This window comes from Hesperophylax consimilis, chromosome 11 (genome assembly GCF_061612785.1).
Source record: "Hesperophylax consimilis isolate HC1 chromosome 11, BYU_Hcon_1.0, whole genome shotgun sequence".
Taxonomy (NCBI): domain Eukaryota; kingdom Metazoa; phylum Arthropoda; class Insecta; order Trichoptera; family Limnephilidae; genus Hesperophylax; species Hesperophylax consimilis.
This window is the reverse complement of record NC_142846.1, coordinates 12,152,748-12,173,984: the sequence shown is the minus strand read 5'-3', so window position 1 is coordinate 12,173,984 and position 21,237 is coordinate 12,152,748. Positions and strand designations below refer to the sequence as shown.

The 21,237-nt window shown below is 33.1% G+C and overlaps 1 protein-coding gene across 2 annotated transcripts in view; it reads right to left on the bottom strand.

The window, feature by feature from the left end:
• The window catches only part of LOC149419800 (popeye domain-containing protein 1-like), a 157,592-nt gene that overhangs the window by 12,244 nt on the left and 124,111 nt on the right, over nt 1-21,237 (bottom strand). Inside the window, exons 3-6 of one of the 2 annotated variants that reach the window (XM_089637033.1) lie at nt 12,852-12,954; nt 10,903-11,043; nt 8,402-8,537; nt 974-2,728 (exon numbers count right to left, since the gene is read on the bottom strand). In XM_089637033.1, the coding sequence (XP_089493159.1) occupies nt 2,652-2,728; nt 8,402-8,537; nt 10,903-11,043; nt 12,852-12,954 (457 nt within the window). In that variant the 3' untranslated portion in view covers nt 974-2,651. Of the gene's footprint in view, nt 1-973; nt 2,729-8,401; nt 8,538-10,902; nt 11,044-12,851; nt 12,955-21,237 lie in introns of those variants that run through there. The other variant, XM_089637034.1, reaches the window with a different exon arrangement.

The following is a 21,237-nucleotide window of genomic DNA, read 5'->3' as shown; positions in this document are numbered from 1 at the left end:
GACAAAACTTAAATAATAATAACAGAACATGAAAAATCTTTTACAGAACTTGAAAATTAACTTTGAAATTTGAAGAATTGTTCAAATTCTCGAAAACAACCCGTCCTTATTCTAAATCATCTGTTGTATTGACTTAACACATGCAATGGATCAGTCTATTGCAGAAACAAGGATCGATTTATTCGGAAAAAAATCCCTCAGGGCCTATGTCATCTTTTGGGATACTGTACGGAGGGTTTTAAGGAAAGGAAGGAGAAGAAGTTCTGGGAAGAAAAAAGGTAGGAGGATAGAAATCTGGAATAGGTCAACATGTCCAGGAGTGACAGACGTATGAGTCCATCCCTCCCGCTGTGGTGCAAGGCGATAGATCGAGAAAGAAAGGCTGGAGAGGTCAAAGGGTGTCCCTCAACCAGTCTCTCCCGATCCGGCCCACCACACGCAGGTGGGCAAACGCATTCGCCGCCAAGTCCTAGACAAACCCCCCCCCTACGTAGTCTATTACGGGAACTAGAACAAATGTATTGTAGGAATCGGGATTGGTATATAAAGAGAACCACATATTACAGGACCCAGGATTAATGTATTACAGGATCACGTGTATAAAGTACCACAGCAATGGTATTGTAATGGTGACAACAAGAAATCTGGCTGTATAGTTAATTCGCATATTGCAAACTTATAGCTTTGGTCAAGAAATACCGAAGGCGTAGGAAGTCAGAAGAATGGGTTAAACAATTAATAATAATAAAAATACATAATCCTAAAGGTAAACAAATTACTGGTTAGGTGCTTGGATTAAACTGGTGACGATTAACAATAGTTAAATAACTACACAACAATAAATTATTAGCACATCGAAATATCAAGGAAATACATTGAATGCTGCACTGAATTTGCAAAGAGACAATGATTTGCGAACTATTATTAAGAATTATTATGATTTAAGATAAAAAGTTATAGGTATTGTGTTATGATTTTATGTGTCAGCAGTAACAATTCAAAGCGGCAGTCAAAATAACATTTAAAAGCGGAATTAAATCATGTAGAGATTAATATAAATTAATGTAATGATGGAACATTCCAATGGTGATGTCATGATTTGTCCAAAACATTAGGGCTAGTTCGGTATTATGTCTATTTTGTACAAAACCAAGATGAAAGGTTGCAATCAAGGATGTGATATTTGTACAAAACATTACATTTATAAATGTTATTACTGACCATGTTTGTACAACAGTAATATTCCTGGAAATACAAACATACCGAGAGCGTTAGTTTCATAAAGCATGCTTATTTTAAACATCCTTCCGGCGTAATGTCCTTAGATTACATCTTACATAAATTAAAGCTAGGTATTGGTTAGAAGCCAGCGGTATGTTTGTCTATTCCATACAAATTAAAGAATATATGTACCACAACATTCCAATGAAATGGTAGGGAGTTATGTGAATGTCCTGTTTACCAAAATACTAGCAAATTTGTATTATTTTCCATGTTATTCAAGCAATTATTTGTGACAAGTGTGCATGACACTGAAGATCAAATTCTCCAAATATTACCATGTTATCAATATAATTTTATGAAATAATCTTCGGATTAAAAACATTTAATCTTACAGCATTCCAACGAGAATATAATGGATGTCATAAAAGTCGATGGGTTTCTTTAGAAAAACCCAAGATAAGATGTCTAAGTAATATTTAAACATTTAAAAAAATAGCGAGATCAAAATAGTGGGATGAATATTACAATAATGCTTGTCAGTAAACAGGGCATTGAGCACTATAATTTCTATGATGAGTTGAGTTAGGTTCGCTTGATCAACCGTAGATTAACATAAACCACTAACTTTACTGATAAACTTTATACAGTACTGTCTAATAAAAATTTAAAAAAATATATATTCGACAGCTGGACACTCAGAAAATAGTAAAATAATGACTGTTTGATGGGTGTATTCGATTTACTTAGTTCATTGACAAAATTTGATAGTGATTAGTTGGTTAATCGACCCTATACTTCAGCAATAAATTCTTGCAAAAGTAATGCGCATTAAGATTCAATTGCGATCAATATTGGTGGAAATGACTGACATAAATACAATTTTCTATCGATTTCTATGTTTTAGGCTAAATACATTAGTTGACTGAATCAAGCAATTTTAAGATGTTCATTATAAGGCCATTAACGAGAATGAGTTAGATACAAAAAATCTATATATAAATGGATCTAGTTAAGTTAGCAGAACAAAATTTTCGATTTTTTTGCAATTTATGAATTAAATCTTCGATTGAATCATAGTTTATGCAACACTTTCACAAAAGGTTACTGTGGTTGGTAGAGCATTAGCCACAATCGACAGAGAAAACTGAATAAATCGGTAATCGGATAAAACATAACATGATAAAATAATATGTTAGGTTAGGTGTATTTTTTCCTTCATCTAACCTACCTTTCTTCAATAACCTGTTTTGTCATGGAACGCAATGCATCAAACCAAACAGTCGAAATTTTATTACTTTCTGATACTAATAAATCGCTAGCGAGTAAGGTTAATCTTGCGTTGATGTGAAATATGATGAAGAGGACCACGACATTCAGGGCAGGGGCAGAGGGCAGAATGATCGGGCAGGCAAATGGCGGCAGGATATCTAGCAAGCAGACGTTCTGGCCGTATGACTCGGCATACCCAGGGCGGTCCTCGGGTTTAGCAATGGCGCATGCTCCTCTAGGTCGGCCCAACGTCCGCACGGCGACAACCGCACACCAGGACGGCCAACAACACAAAAAGAAAACAAAACAAACGGGGATAAAACATAACGTCAAACTGAGGTACGTACATGCTTATACTACAACCAACTTAACTCTGACGATGAAGAAGGATACAAGAGGTGTATTATTTTTATTGGTCATCATATAGAATTTATAGTTTCTGATTTCACCAACGGCAGAGATAATACTTGGGCTAATTACTACAAAACTCCAAATTAACTTTTTTCAAGTTACATATGTACAAAATCGTACCTTTATTTCCACATATTTTATGTTTGTGGCATAATGGGAGAGGGAAATAAAGGTATAGTTTTGTATGTAACTCGATAAAGCTGATTTCAGAGTAACACTGATTTCAGAGTTGTAGTAAATACTCCCCAATATGGTAGCAGTATGCAGACTTTTGAAGACAATAGCTATTACCTGCACAAACTTTTTTTTTATTGAGGCATCATAATAATTTGTGAACCTACGTTTTGTAACAATAAATTAATAATGTGTCCTTGCAAGTAATAGCTACTGTCTTTGCCACGTCAATAACACTGGGTACAACTTGATACACATAACTTTGCAGTTGGTGGCATCTCTAGTGAAGATTTTGTATAAAACAAAATATCTATGGATTTTTTAGATATAGTTCGTTAGTTCCATCTTTGGCTGCCAGCAAAGTTAAGTGTCGCAAACTATACATGATTAGTTAAGTCATAGACATGAAAAGTTGTTTCTCATATCTATGGTTGAATGCATTCCAAATCATAGACAAGATCTACATGATTTATTTGTTACATTATTTGGGGGTGTTATTTGTTTTTCTAACATGCTTTGATGGTTTTTTTAGCATTCATTTAAATGGAAGTATTATGAATATCTATCTATGTCTATGCTTTGGGGTACAAACTTGAAATAGGTACATTAAGGGCGTCAAACTACAAGAATATTTTATAATAATATCAAAACAAGCTTCTGATTTCACCCATATTTATGGTTTTGTGTATTTTGTATTGGAAGTATACACAACATTAGCAAGACCAATTAAAACAAGAATTAGGAGATAAATAATAAAAAGCATCTTTAAAAGGATACGAGGGAAATTTGAAAAGTTTCCGGCCTCATCGGCATAAAGTAACCATAGAAAAAAAATTATATCGCCGTCCGAGAGATGGGCTTGACATATGTACACTGTAAAAATTTCAAACTATTCTGATCATTACTTTGTCTATGGCACTCTTCCAAAGTTGTCAGCTGACATTGACAAATGTTCTGTATCGTTCATCACCCCATCTAGGGGGTGGGATAGACTCGTCCCTGCATTAACCCAAGTGATGAATCCCCACAGAAAGCTGTCCCGCAATCCGCCTGCGCCTCCCCCATCGCCATAAACTGGTCTACCTCTGGTGACACTATACTCACTTTTTCTTCAGGTTCTTCGGGCATCTTCCCACTCTTTCTCACTACAGTTCGTCGAGGGCCAATCGGGAAGCCGGCTAATGGGCGCGGAAACCAGTTCTCGCTTGCGGTTTGGCTGACTGCTGAGTTCATTCTCAATGGGACTGCCCGGCGAAAGCGTTTTAGCTCTTTTGGGTGCGAGATTATGCAAGTTCATAACCTTGTATACTTACATAATTGATTTCAGATCTCCTTTTTTTGTCTTTTACATTATCTCTTGTTACTCAGATTGCGGTGTCTGTAATATTATACTAGGTATATAAGTAGTTGCATACTGCTTGCTAACCCCGTATGCAGGGACATTAGAGGGTCTAGAGTCGTTAAAAGAAATGTAGCTTCGTTTAGTAAAAAGAAATAAAGTTTCGACGTGTGCAGCGAAGGAGGAAACATATGTCTCCTTATAACGCCATTGGGAAAGTGGTGGGGTTCCCTCCAATGTCTGTCAACAATGGAGAAAATTGAGTATCGTGCAATGTTAAAAATCCTTCATCTGAAAGGGAGGAAGACTCAGGAAATAAAAGATGAGTTAGACTCTGTATACGGTGAAGCCTCCCCTTCATTTACCACAGCCAAACATTAGGTGGCCGAGTACAAACATGGTCGTATGAGCATTTTACACGAGGAACGTTCCAGGCGCCCTAAAACCGCCACATCAAGTCTAATCAAATGTATCGAGTTGCAGGTAGACTACGTCGAGAAATAAATTTTGTTTTGCTTCGAAATTTGTGTTTTTCTTAAAAAAGCCGGAAACTTTTCAAATGGCCCTCGTATATCACCGCTGGCAAACGTATATCATTTGCCCGCAAAACATCAAGTTTTGGTAAAATTAAATACCAAATAATGTCATTGTCATTACAAAGCACTCACTGAGATGATTGATAGCTCTGGCATAAGTGGAATATTTGCTATTTTGAGGCTGTACAGTGTAAAATATTATTTGGAGAAGGTTTTTACCAGGGAAAAATTAACAATGTAAAACATTTTCCTAGGAAAAGATAATATACACTATATATTAGTAGGAATTTAGTACAGAGTGTTTTTAAAATATTATCATAGATGATTTTTTTGTGAAATCATTTTTATTTATTTTTTCCTTTCTATTTATGGACGGAAAATAGTAAATGGGAAGGAGAAATGTTAGGGAAAGGCGTGGAGTATGTGACTATTCAGATTAGGCCATTGTACATAGCTAGAACCATTGCATGCAATGTTTCAATTCTGAAGAGTGGTATTTTACAGAGCCTTACTGAAAGAATGTTCCACTCTGGACAATGGATTAAGTATTAAAGGAAATTGTATACTTATTATAAATTTAAACATAAAGGGCAAGTGAAAATAATTGGGAACGTTGCCAACTTTTGAGATTTCTTGATGAATTAAGAATTAATATTCTAATCATTGAAGATAATGTTAACAACCCTCAAAAAATTTGAAACAGAAAAATCAGAAAAAGATTTGCGTAAAGATTATTGCATTATACTTATTTACTAGATTGCAATTAAATTCTATTAGAATCTTGCAATCACATATAATGATAGCATCCAAAATATGCATTAAGAAACTGAAGATAATTGTGGTAGTTCTTAGTCAAAGAATGATACAGTTAAATAACTCAGTTTAGCTCAGTGGTAGAGCAAAGGGTCCTGGGTTCAATTCCTAGATGCAACCGAATCTTTTTCTGATTTTTCTGTTTCACATTTTTCATTTTAGAGTTGTTAACATTAGCTTCAATCAGTTATTAATATTCTTGAAAAATATTGAATTGAAATTCTTTTGAAACATCTTGTGTACTATTTTAATATATAATTCACAAACACTAAACACAACATACAACCCATCAATAAACAGATAACGTGTAGGTTTATTAATTACATAAACTATCATAATATTAGTACACCAATAAAAACCATAAAACATCTACTGATAAATATTATTTATTATAGTTTTACCAGTTATGGCAATGTGTGCTTTATAAACATTAGGAAGGAAAGGGACGAGTGTTTATAATGCCATAAAAATAAAAAAAATTGTACCTATAGATAATATGTACACGATAATTATACTATTATGTTTGTATTGGGCAAATATTGATTTAAATATAGCTTTACTTTCAATAATTCAGAAATTCTAATATGTGTCTTCATTGATTCAGAAACAAAAAATTATATAAATAATTAATAATTAAATTAGAGATAATATGAATAATTATACTGGAACAGGTTTGCGGTAATAATAATGTAAAGTTTAAATTTTCAATGGTAAAAAGACTATTCCATAGTAGATTATTTAGGTACTTTTCGGACTTGTTGATAGTCTATTTAAAATAGTGTATTTAACAATGCATGTTTGTAATTCGGATGAAATTAGAAGGGAATAAAAAGCTAGTTAATTCCACATGGGAAATCATGTCATAAATCTGGAGGATTCTATTAGGTAGCCCGCAGACGAGAAGCTTTAGTTGTGGGCATCAGAATACATTACAATATATGGAGTTGCGCACACGAGAGACTTTTTAGTTGGGAGAATTTTTTGGAATTTGTTTCAACTATCTAAAGTCTCTCATCTGTGGGCGGCCTAGGTGTAAAAAAAGATCCCTTGATGTATTACATTAAATTATTAAATATTGGATTACTTGGAATTTGAAGGGACCAGGATATTGGGTATTTATCAGCAGAACAGTGAGATATTTGTGTAAAGGTATTTTAAAAGGGGATAGTTTATCAGGTAGGATTCGAGTAAATGAAAGAGAATGGGTACTTTTATTGAATAGTGAATATTAATTAAACATTGAGTTATTCCTTATAGGGGCTAAAATGTAAACTGGTTATTTGTTTGTATATAGAATTTTTTGTGTGCGTATTAAAATAATTAAATAAGTTACTGAACTGTTTTCATTTTAAATAAAGCATTAAATAGTACCTTTAATTTGGTGTCAGCAATGTTGCATTAAGGGGGAATAGCTGCGCAGACTTTTTCATACAAAGCTTAAATATGGATTTTAAGCCAAAATAACTTACCAAACAATTATTTTTTTAATCAAAATGTTTGGCAAATATCTAGTACGGATATGTCCTACTTTATTTATTATGTTTAAAATTATAAAATATAGAGCATTAAAGAATTCAATTTTTCATGATTTCAGAGGCAATTTGGCAATTATTTGTGAGTTAATAATAAATATTTAATAAAATAATTTTGCTTTAGTTCTTTCTGTGCAAATGAAAAAAAGTATTTTCATGAAATAAAAAATTGGTTAAAAATAAACTAAAATTTCTACCAAAAAAAACATGTTTTTTTTTAGGATAAGGTTATTTTTTTAACAATTACAATGAACTAACAAATAAATGCCAAAGTCGCCTCTAAAATCATATTTAATTATTTAATGGCCTCTAATTTATAATTAAAAACACAAATAAATAAAGTAGCACACATCCGTAGTAGATATTTGCTATACCTTTTGATTAATAAAATAATTTTTCAGTTTGGTCAAGTATTTTGAAATCAAATCCAAATTTAAGTTTTGTGTGAAATGGGCCGCGCAGCAGTTCCCCTTAACAGGGAAATCAAATAGAGACAAAAATCAGTTCTGAAGCGAGCTATTGCGCCTTGTCTGTACAGCTGATATACAACAAGCGATGTTATCATCGGAGATCATAAAGACTTAAAAATAGCATAGCTAAATAGTAAGCGGGTCGTCACACTTTGGAAAATCGAATTACCACACCTTCTGGGAAAATGTTAATATGAATGGAAGGCTTCCAACAAGGTTAACAGGGATTATAGATATAGTGATATTAGTAGTATAGGGCTGAGTCACTGCTTGTTATCATGAATGGAAGGGATTATGATTCCAGGGTCACAGTTCGGTAAAGTTATTGGGTTGAAGAGGGTTGTCACACCAAGGTATAGTTAAAGGGATACACAGGGTTGTCACACCTAGGCATAGTTACAGGGAAAGCTTGGGTTGTCACACCTAGGTGTAGTTATGCGGAAAAACAGGGTTTTCACACCTAGGTGTAGTTACATAGATAAGCAGGGTTATTACATCTAGGATTAGTTACAGGGATAAATAGGGTTGTCACACCTAGGTGTAGTTACAGGGATAGCCAGGGTTATCACACCTCGGTGTAGGTGTTGCGGTGAAATTGCCGCCAGGTATGGAGGGTGTGGTGTAGGTGCCTACCTTGCAGCTGGCGATTGATGAGCGCCGTGATGCCAGGCCCGTCCCCTGACTTCTTCACTATCAGCATGGGCTTGTCCTCGCCCTCTTCGAAGCTGTTGGGCAGGTGGCCATTACTGGCAGCCATCGTTTCGCTCACCTGGTTATTAGATTTTTAATAAACGCAAAATTCGACAGTGGAAATTCATTGGGCCTATTTAGAAGCTAACACATTATTTAAGGTGGTTGAATGCAGGTCCGACAAGAAGTCGGCCAGCAGTTAGATGGATTAAGTTTAAAACTGACAGCGGGTAACTGCCTTTCAGCACAAGTTATGCTCAGTGAAAAGTTAATAAAATACCGACAGAAGTTTTGTTGAACCACAATATTAATTTCTTCAGTTTAATGTTTATTTGAAAGTTTACTCGAAAGTGTGGCATTTCGAAATAAAAATCCAATACTCTTTCAATACCATATTAACAATGTGAATCTTTCTACAGTAACATTAATAAAAGATCTGGGTGTCGTTTTTGATAACAAGATGACATTCGTCCCCCACATCGATGCAATCACGAATAAAGCACTTAAATGTCTCGGATTTGTATTAAGAACGTCCAAAGATCTAATGTATACTAATACACTCAAAACATTGTACATTACACTTGTCAGAAGCATTCTTGAGTATAATTCCTCTCTCTGGTCGCCTCTATACAATGTACACTCACACAAAATTGAAAGAATACAACACAAATTTTTAAGGCATATAAATTACAAATTACATATTCCATTAGAAAATTTAAATTATAATTATTTAATGCACTTGCTTAAACTACCTGAATTATCACAGCGAAGAAAAATCTGTGATGCTTTATTATTATTTAAAATTATCAATGGTTATTTGGACAGTCCTGAACTAGTGAATATGATAAATTATCAAGTTCCCAATTAGTACAACACTAGACTTCATGCTCCATTTAATATAGTTGCTTCTCGCACTAATTTTATGTTCAACTCTTGTCTTCAGAGATTGCATCGTGTGGGGAATGAAACATGCTCTGTTGATATATTTTTTAATAAAAACATCGCTTCCTTTAAAAAGCGTATATGTATGCAGATATTAAGCAAAAATCCTGTTGATTGTTAACAATAACAAACTTAATACTCTGTAACTATTTTCATAATACCTACTTCTTTTTGTGTACCTTTTATTTTTGTCATAATAATAAAAAACTTACGTACGTTTATAATAGCAAAAAAAAAAAAAAAACAAATTATATATTTTTAATTACAAGAATATTACCTACTTTTATAAATCGCTAGAAAATGTTTTACACCACTGCCAACCGGTATGCTTCGAGTGTGTTTGTAATTATGTTTTGTGTATTATTGTGACAACTATAATTGCTGAATGTACTGTAGCCTGAGCCCAAATAAGTATTTGCTGGTTGAACTCCTTTATACAATATACAATTTACTTATCGTATGCTAATACCTACCTGTGTTGTGCCTACTTACGTCTTTCATGCTCAGCTTATTATTTTATTTACTATGTTATACTTCTTATGATGCTATATACTTGTTATAATGCTCCTGTATGATTTACCTTGCATGTAAAAGCCGTCAAGGTGAGAACAAACAAATAAATAAATAAATAAATTTTGTCATGTATCACATTTAGCCATTCACATGTAATTTTGTAATTGTTAACATACCTACTAGTTTATCTCTCTTTTATTGCAATGAATTAACTCTACCTTACTTATCTATTCACCTACTTACCTTTCATATTATGTTTACTTTTATTTTTTAGTCTATCTTTTTCCATTTAAAAATGTTTCTGTATGTTATGTTATGTAAAAGTTTCTTATGTAAAAACCATGGCGTTGAAATTAATAAAATAAAAAAATAAAAAATAAATTTTCCGTAACACACAGTTTACTGCTGTGATAACTCTTAATTACTTCACAAAAAGAGTTTTTAAGCATCATTCTGATTTCATATCTTATCTTTATTGAAAGCGTTACCCAGGTAAGAAACAATAAAACTAAAATGAAGCATTTCTTGACATTATATCGAATGTAATTACTACAACTCCGTAACTCCGAATCAGCGTTTTTGGGTTGCCAACAAAAACCATACCTTTATTTCATCACCTTATGCACATGTATTCCACAAACACATATCATGTATTAATGACATACATGGGAAAGGAAATAAAGGTTTGGTTTTGTATGTAACTCGAAAACCCTGATTTCGGAATTACTTAGTTGTATGTAGTAATTTCCCCTCGATTTTAAGTATTTACCGAGATATCTGAGAACTCGAGAATAGTCGAGTTCTCAGTCGAATAGTTCGATTGGTACAGAAGTCGCCTAGAAACAAAATGTAAGTATAGACCTGACTTTGATCCTTTTGGAAACCCTGCTCCATTTACAGCTTTTTTGTTGTTGTTGTAAGGGTATTAAAATATTTGGAGTGAAGTCGATGAACACGAGAGTAAATGAGGAGAATGCGAATGTACTAACCTGCATTAGTTTATGAACAACATCTCTACCAAGAATGTGGTCAAAGACGGCTTGCAAGAACTGATCTGTCATGATGGACAGTTTTAACTTGTCACGGTGCCAGATCAGGACTCTGGATTCTTCCATGGACATTATAGACACCTGCAAACATAATCATAAAGCAGAATGTTTATAATAAAATGATACATCAAATAATCAGATGAACAGATTTCATAATAACATATTTTGGGAAAATCATTGATGTATTTAAAAAAAAGCCAATTCTGTACTAACAGGAATCTGTCGAATTTTAAATTGATTTAATCTTTGTTATTGTATCAGGGTACATTATTATGCTAAACCAATGTATATTGATGCTGAAAAGGATAAATGACTAATGCGCCGCCATATGGCAGTATGGCGCTTTAGCCATTTATCCTTACCAGTGTCGATATTATGTTCATTCAATGTTGTTAATTTATTTATTAACTTACTTTAACTGTTTACTTAATGTTTATATACTTTTATCGATATCTTTGTTCTATTATAGCATTTTTTTCTACATTCTTATTTTGTTTATTTCGACTTCAATTTCAGAAGATAGCTACTTACTTGCAATGTAAAATCCTCGTAGGAGAACATACAATATCTAGAGAATTTAACAGAATCTTGCACACAGAAATCACACTAAAAACTTAATTTTTTTTTAAATTTAATTAATATTATAGAATCAAACAGTATATTGTGTACAGTGATGAAACAATTTATAGATATTAAATATTTCATTGTGGGTACCTATGATATGTTTCTTTGGAATGTCTTATTTGTGGTGTGTATATTTTAGTAAATACCAGGTGACGAGCATAGTGTATAGGTCTGTGTGTATGTGTGAGTATGTTTGTAGGTGTGAGAAGTGGTGATCTGTAAAGAGATATGTATTAAACATTTTATATCATCGACATGATGCTCCCTTTAAATGTAGGCAGTGAATCTGAAAAAATATCGACGTTAAAGTTTAGGCAAAGATTATTAAGCCCCGTAGTAAGCGTTCAAAGATGGTTTGAAAGGGAGATATGTAAATACGAATGTTAGAGGGAGCGCGCTAATATTAAAAAAACGATAACAATCATACAAAAATGGAGAAAATATAATAAAACTCGACTCGTTTGAAATAGAGCAAAAATCTCTCGACAAATGCTTTAGTTGCATTTAAAGATACACTGTGAATTTTTTCATCCCTATAACACAGTAAATAATAGAACAAAAGGTGTTTTTAATAATTTTCGGAGCTTACTTTGCAATTTTTTTCTTTCGGGAATTTCAAATAATTTACGTTTCAGCATAACAAATGTAACATATATATTTTTTTAAACTTAAAGAGTTTTTTTTTATTAGCAATTTTTATGATACATACAAGTACATATATAAATTATACAAAATATAAGGCAGTAACAAAAAGATCCCACAAAGGCGCCTGTGCGTGGGCATTATAAGGTAAGTATTCAAAACAGTGGTGGTTATATCTATGGTTTAAATGAAAAAAGTAATATGAATAAAGAAAAAAAATATATAAAAAGTACATATAGTTATTTTTGCGTATTTAATTTTAAAAAAAAAACAGTTTAAAAAGACGTTAGACTTTTTTTTTTTTTTTTAAATTTAGATTTAGGTAACATATTATCATTATCATATTATTATCAGTTAAAGATAAACTTGTCATAAATCGGTAGAAATTGGGAATGCGGATGCTTAAAGGTATGAAGAGAATGGATAATTGGTGAATTTGTTGCTGCATTTATTTTTTAAGCATGATTAATAGTGCTATATGCAGTGAACGTCTCAGAAGTATGTTGAAATTAATTATGGATGCATACAGCCTGCTTATTGTTTGTTTATTATGTATAAATGTTAAATCAGCTGCTACTCGTCTTCATTGCAAAGTTATAAAATAGTAGAAAGTGTGTACAAACTTGGAAATACTCGTCAGTTGAGACGCCGAACCATTCCGGTGAGTCGAGGAAGTGGTGAGGAAACACTATGTGCAGGGCCCTCTGATTCTGTGACACCACCAACCTGGAACAAGGAATCATACAAAGTGTGATCAAACGCTACAAGGAATCATCCATCATCATTGCGTTACATCCCAGGAAACATTGCAGTATACAAGAAAATGGACAGTCGACTTCCCTATTCCATTTGATTTTGAGTAAAAATTAATTCTGTGACATTAGCTCCTCGTTCACCTAGTAATATTTTATTCCTGTAAAATAAGTAGCGTGTGTACCTAATACCATTTAGAATGTCTGTGTATGGGTAACTTTTAAACCAATTCTAGCCAAAAAACATTACACCACGATCAACTTAGGAGAAAAAATGTTCAAAACACAAAAACATTTAAAGCTTAAGACTTAAAAAAACTACAACAGTCGTCCAATAATAGTAATTTATTTCGGATAGCACTAATATTAAAAGATAGATTGAGAAAATTCGATTATTCGTTAACCACGGTTCCATGATAACTCACTTAAAAAGTGAAATGAAGTAATTAAAAGTGATGAAAAAAAACTAACCTTTAATCCTAAACTAGTTTTTTATTACATGGCTTTAGATCACTTTCTAAAGGAGTGTTGAATTGTCATTTTGATGAGTTATCCGGTTACTGATGACCACGGCACCGAAAACTGTGTCAATTTAAGAAAATTTCAAAAAACTCCAAATGGGACTTTTACTAAACATAATATTCCATTTTCGGAATAACTTTGGGGTCCCCCACTCACAGCTGAAAAGTTATGCACTTCTTACAGGACACCCTGTATAAATTTACTATTAAAAAAACAATCAAAACAAAAAAATATTTTCTAATGAATCCTTTCAATGTTACCTTAGGTATATCAAATTTAACATCAAGCATGTTTTCCAACCCTTTGCTAAAAAAAAACACAAGACTTTACTGTGATAGGGTTCTAACCGCTATTGTAACCAAATCGTTTGTTTTTTCTAGGCCCCTCGATGTCCTCAGAGAGAGCTAGTAGAACTATTAACAACAGAATACTGCCAACAGATACACGCAGCTGTCGGGAGTGGAAGCAGCAATAGCTGCAAGAAATCTGAAGAAAATTACGATACTAACAGATGTCAAACAGACGACTTAATATCTTCCATTGCTGTTAGAACCTTGTTATCGTAGCTTCACGCATTTTTTACCTTTTACGGACTGTGGCTAATTAATAAGAATTATTTCCGTTTGGCTTGACCCATATTTTCTTTTCAGTAGTAAATATTTGGATTACAGACCACAAAATACGTACGAATGTTTGAATGATAATTAATACAAATAAATTATACAAAACAAAATTGTTGGTGAGTTTTTAATAAAAAATATTAATATTTCGTTGTATATAAAATAATGATATTATTACGATCATTGTCATTAATCAAAATTGTGTTTTATAAGCCATACTAACAAATAACAAAATGCTGATATAAAAATACGGTGATGAAAAAAATCCAACAGTAGAATGATATTACCTACTATATTGTCGCGTTATTTCCATTCTTGGCCAAATAACAGGATATAAAACTCCCCAAACGATAATAAAAAACGTCGTTTTGTGAGATACAAAATATCGTCACACTCCGAAGTGGTCGTATTCCAATTATGTAGATGTTATTAGGTTAGTTATTTATGAAGAGAAATTGGGAAAAGCACGATTATCGCTTTACAATTATTCCATTGGCGCTTTTTGCGGGATATATATAGGGTACTAAGAATAGCAAGCGGGCGTACGCCACTAGGTTTTAGACTTAAGTACAAGCTACGTGCAAAAAGGTGGCCTGATTAACAGACTTTCTTCAGGCCCTCCGGAGTACTAAGGCTAAATTCGCAGAAGAAAAGGCTCTAAAACAGGGGTTCTCAAAGTTTTCAGCGCTGTACACACGGAGAGAAATGAGTATTGGTAATTTATTAATAATCTATCGTTGCGGAAGAATATAATACTCTAATAAAGCTAAATCTAACATGAAACAGAACAAGACGCAGAAAATAAAAAAGATAACGGTCACAACTAGGAAACGAACTCAGGATCTTTTGTCTTACCGGGACAGCATCATAACCACCACACCATGGGGACCTAGTTATTCTCATATTTAAAATTCATTTCTGTTTATTCTTGTTCTGTTTCATGTTTCGTTTAGATTTATCAGTATTATCTTCTTCTTCTATAATATATAACATTGGTGGGTACAACCTTTAAAAAAGTTAAAGAAAAACTTGTTCCTGAATATTAAAAATCTCTTCAAATTATTGGGAATCAGGTTAAAAACGGGATTTTAGTCCGTTTCCTGATAAACTTTTGGTATATTCGTAATATATCGGAACACGTGTTCATGTACCTACATTTGTCTTGATAATATACCATGACAATTTTTTTATTTTTTTGCGAACACATGTTGCGACATCGAGATAACACATTCATATTTTACTGAAAGTTTATTAGGAAACCTATCAATTCATTCGTTGAGGGCCTACAATCCCGTTTTTACCTGGATTACGAATAATTTGAAGAGATTGATAATAAATGAACAATATTCAATATTAGTACTTTTTCTCCGTGCACTCTCACGCACAGTTTCGATGTCACCAAGAACGCTGAGTGTAATTTTCAACGAGATGGCACCGAACTAGAAACAAGTGGCTCAGATGTGTGGTAAGTTTGCCAGCAGATTGACTATCGGTAATTATTACAAAAGAATGTAGGGAAGATGTCCTTGTTTGTTGTCCCATGCAAATCTTGGGGGGGAAAGCAGAGGTTATGCGAGAGAAACTGGGCCTACAATATACCGAGGCTTTGTCAAATTAATTGGACCTCCAAACCCAACTAGGAAAGGGAAAGAAAAATAGCGAAGATGAAGGAGATGAGAAATCTCCAACCTTATGCAGTATCACTCAATGACATTTATGGCAAGTTTAACATATTATTTATTACCCCCCAGCAAGCATTAAAACTCTCCGAGATAATCCCCTAAGCTCCCAAAGATCGATAGATATTTCATTAATGCAATAAAAATATGTTTGGAGCCGTTATCTCATATAGCCCTCTATCTTCCTACATATAAAACTAGTCTAATTAAAACTTATCTATCACCACTTATAAATTACGACTGTTTTCAAATACCTACCTACAGTACCTACAAGAAAATATTCCCCTAACTCAAGGAGATTGTAAAATCCATAAAAATATAACTTTATTTAAGAGGAAACTACAAGCCAAAAATGTGTATAGTCTTGGTATACCTTATATTGTAGGTAATAGGCATTAAAATCGCTTGACAAACGGAGTCTAGAAACGTTCGATTTCAAGCACAAAACTGGATTTTATTTATTTTGTAAATAATTTTATAAGAAAGCAAAAAATTTAATCAAGTGAAACTGTCACAGATAATCTTAGCTATTATACTGTATTGTTTAAAAGTTGTTTCCTTTAAAAAATATTTTTAGTAGTTTACATTTATATTTTTTATTGGGTAATTTATTTTTTTATCTGTATTCTACTCAAGCGAAACGATAGGAAAACCTTCAATTTATATAAGTAAATTTTTGGTATTCATAATGTACACCAACTCGTTATAAAGATTAATCAAAATAGTGATTTAGCATTAAGCTTCGCCTTAATCATTTTTCCAAAGATTGGCACATAAATTATCTCACACCTAATAAAGTGTTTATTTTCGCTATTTATTGAAACTGGCTATGTAGATTGACACTGAGATGATCGATTCCGCTAAACAAATCCTTTTTATTTAATTTTTTTTTCGTAAATGAATTGACGCAAATCTTGGAAGTAGAAATTAACCCACTTCCCGACAGCAGATCCACTGAAACTCGGCTAATAGACTCATTGTCGATGACAATGCATTCTATCAACTTTTGGTGGTAATAACACATACACACGCTGACATGTACGCATTTCTATGAAATTGGATAACATTGCGGCAGTCAATATACCTATTCGTAATATGGTTCAGTTGTTAGCGAGGTTAACTCCAGTCCTTTGGGAGAAAGGTTCAATCCTCAGCCAAACCAAAAAAATGTTTTTTAAGATATCTAAATACAAAAATATGTTTTATAGTTTTTTTATTTTTTTTTTTTTATTATTGATACATTTTTTTTTACAATATTTTATATTTCAATTTAGTAATGTTGGCCTCACTGGGTTGTTTACCCGTGCTGAGGCCCCCATGTTATAATTTAAGAATTTATACATTTAAAAAAAAATAAAAGAAAAGAAAAACAACATTAAAATAAAGATAAATTTAAAATAAAGATTAAAAGTTAAAATATAATTATAACACTAAAAGAAAAATATCAAAAGAGAATGTAAATCGGCATTTATAATGATATATGTGTTTGTGTGTGTTGTGTGTTTTATATTTTTTTTGTGTTGCGTGTATATGTTTTATTCTTTTATGTTATAGTATTTTGGTAATAATGTCTTTTTGTTCTTTAATCCATTTTTTTATTTTGTGTTTGAATTTATTTTTATTTTCCTCAATTTTTGTTTCAAGTGGAAGACTGTTGAATGCTTTAATAGCGTGGTATTTATGGTGTCTTTGTCCAAAGGTAGTGTTTACCGTCGGAGTTTTTATGTTTTCTTTGTACGCTTGTCTGACCGGTCTATTAGTGATATTTTGTGTTTGTTGGGGTTTGTTTTTTTGGTCGAAAATGTAGTTTAGTAGTGTTTTAACATATAATTGGCGTATATCAAGTACGTCACAGCTTTTAAATATTTGGTCTGTGTCGGTTAGTTTATGTTTTTTGAGTATTACCTTTAATATCGTTTTCTGTGCGATTTCTATTTGAGCGATAGCTGCGTTTGTCGCTCCTCCCCAAGCAATTATTCCATATTCTATTATTGATTGGCATAGTGCATAATATATTGTTTTCAATTGTTTTATTTTATATATGTTTCTTATGTTTAGGAAAATGTGTATTGTTCTGAGGAGTCTATTTGTGATTTGTTTGATGTGATGTGTCCATCTAAGATTATGGTCAATTAGGATTCCTAGATACTTTATTTGTTCTGTTTTTTCTAGAGGGGGGCAATCGCAGATGTTGGTGTTTATGCATTCGTGTATTTTTATGGTGTTTGTATTGTTTTTTGGCTGTCCTGTGTTAGTTATGCTGTACGTTGTGAATTTTGTTTTCGATATGTTTAGTGTGAGTGTATTTGAGTCCAACCATTTTTTCACTTGCGTGATTCCTAGATTCGCTATGTTATAAACCTTATTCCAATCCTTAGATTTAAATAATAAAACTGTGTCGTCTGCGTAACTAATTATTTTTCCATCTATTTCCATGCTGCAAAGTTCATTTATGTAAATTATGAAAAGAACGGGCCCTAGTATGCTTCCTTGTGGAACTCCGTGTGTAATCGGCAGTGGTTTGCTAGTATAGTTATTAATTTTGACTTGTTGTGTTCTGTCGCTCATGTAGCTTTTTAATAGTTGTAGTTCTTTGTCTTTGATACCCATATTTTCTAATTTTTTAAAAAGTGTTTTGTGGGATATTGAATCAAAGGCTTTAGCCAAATCTAAATATATCGCTATGCATTTAAACCCTTGATCTAAGTTGCTATGTATATAATCTATTGTACTTGCTAAAGCTTCTTTTGTGCTTCTTTTTTCTCTAAATCCATATTGTTTGTCCGAGATTAATTTGTTTTCTTCCAGGTATTTTATTATTTGGTTTTTTAATAGTCTTTCGAAAATCTTTGATAGAGAGTTTAACAAAGTAATTGGTCTATAGTTAGTTATTTCCATTTTATCTCTATAGTTAGTTAAAAACATTGTTTTTTAAGGGTTGATTTTGTAAGTCGAATTAATACGATTCAGAATTGGTATGTCAATAGGGGTATGCTGTGAGGCTGAAGGTGTAGTTGGGAGAGGGAGGAGATGGAGTAGAGAAAGGTGGGAAAGAACATGGCTATTCAGATCTTGTCAATAAACGATAATATAATTCCAAAAATACGACATGTCTGCAAAAACTTTGAGAAACTTTGGTTTAGAGCATATGGAGGCGTTTTGTGACCTATCAAAAAACATTATGCGTCAGATTTGAGTGCCGTTTCTGCGCAGTGACGTGCCTCCCTTAATCCAACCTTTTAGAAACTTCTCACGTAATAAATCTAAGTTAACGAAAAATATGTGATAAAAATGTAAAATGGAATATCACAGATAGAATTTCCAACGGAAAGGATACGCACGGGGAAAACGAAATTTGGTAATAGTTTTAATCTCAGGCGAACGTATCACAAGGATTCCCAAGAAAGGGATGTTATTTTTTTTTTAACCCTACCAGAGTCACAACTGCTCCTAACTGTCTGGAGCTAGTGAGACTATGGCATCCCCGATTGGGGTATGCTGTTAGGATGAAGGTAGTGGGGAGGAAGGGAGATGGGGGGGAGGAAGGTGGGGAATATCTGGCTATTCAGATCTGGTCACCGAACACGGCTAAAGCCATTTCAAGCAATATTTCAATTCTGAATGGTGGTCTTACACCAGGGCGTTACTGAGAGTATCTTTCACTCTGGAACGTGCCGCAAGTACACTATTTATTATTTTAAATTAATAAATTGTGAAATATAACAAATTTATCGACTAAAATTTTCTTGCGCACGCCGGAATTTGAACCCACGACCTTTGTATTGCTGGTCGAAAGCCTCACCCCTCGGCCATGGAGGTTGTTAGTGCTGTTTTAATGGTAATTACAAGTTCTGTGAACAGTTGACCTAGCGTCCAAAAAAGTATGTTGCTAATTTTCTATTATTTAAAAAATCATAAGGTTTGTAATTATGTACTAAAATACCTACCTGCTTAATCATAAACCACATAATATTTTACGTAACATTTTTTTAAAATTTCAATTACGGAATCAGACCATTTGTTCAAAGAAACGTCACTATATCAATGACAATTCATTTTTCAAACTTTCTTCGGGTAGGCATTAAAGTAAGGCTTGCTTGAATAATTCGGAACCGGAAACGAAACCTACTAACTAATTTACAGACGGATGAATTGCCAAACGGTCTTCGATACGCTCAGACACTAATGTGTGGCCACAGAATAGTAACAATCCATTTGTATAGCGCTATTTAGAGTTACTTCACCCCTAGTACGCTTTACTGTAATGGCTTAACCCATAATAACTGTTCTACACATCGGTGCTTTTCTAAATACTCCCTCAGTAGTGTTTACATAATAAACATAAATATAGATGTACAGTTGTTGTTTCGATAATATTCATTAAACCAAGCAATTTAATATATAATATTAGCTCAGTTTGTTGCCCTCCCCAAACAATGTTTCCGTATTATATTATGAATCGACAAAGTGCAACATATATTGTTTTAGTTTATATATGTTTCATATGTTTGGGAAAATGCATATTGTTTTGAGGAGTTTATTTCGTGGTTTGTTTGATATGATGTGTCCAACTTAATTATGTTTCCAAGATATTTCATTTGGTCAGTTTGTATGGCAATCGCAGATGTTGATTTTTATACATTCATGTATTTTTATGGTGTTTGTCTTGTTGTCTTGTGGCTGTCCCGTGCTATTAATACTGTAAGTTGTGATTTTTTTTCGATACGTTTTGAGTCTAACCATGTTTTAACTCGCGTGATTCCAACCTCCGCTATATTATACACATTCTAGTATTTATGCTGAAAGAGTAAAACTGTGTCGTCCGCATAACTAACTATTTCTCCGTCTATTTACGTTTAAGCAATAATAATATTAAGCAAATAATGAATAGATTGGGCCCTAGTATGCTTCCTTGTGGAACTCCATATGTAATCGGCAGTGGCCTGCTAGTATGATGATTAATTTTGACTTGTTGTGTACTGTAACTTTTCATTAATGAATTTCATTAATTGTACCCAGTGAGGCCCACATTTTCGTATAATGTTTGAAAATACATAGTATTATTGTATCAATAAAAAAAAATCAGGAAAATTTCATATCTGGGTCATGTACTTCGAGGGGAGAAATCACTTGCTCCAGTTAATATTGAAAGGCAAGATAAAGGGTCGCAGAGGGCCTGGTAGGAGACAAATGTCTTGGCTGCGAAATATACGAGAGTGGACCAGCATTAGAAGTGTGGAGGAGCTATTCCGGGCAGCGCAAGACAAAGAGACATTTTCTAGAGTGATCGCCAACGTCTGGGGGACCTGATACGGCACATAAAGAAGAAGAATAAAAAAAAGATATATTTACATTCATTGACCTTCTACTTCTCAGATATATTGTTTATTCTCAACTGTTCCTTGATTGCCCATCCTCAAAATCTAAAGAATTAAT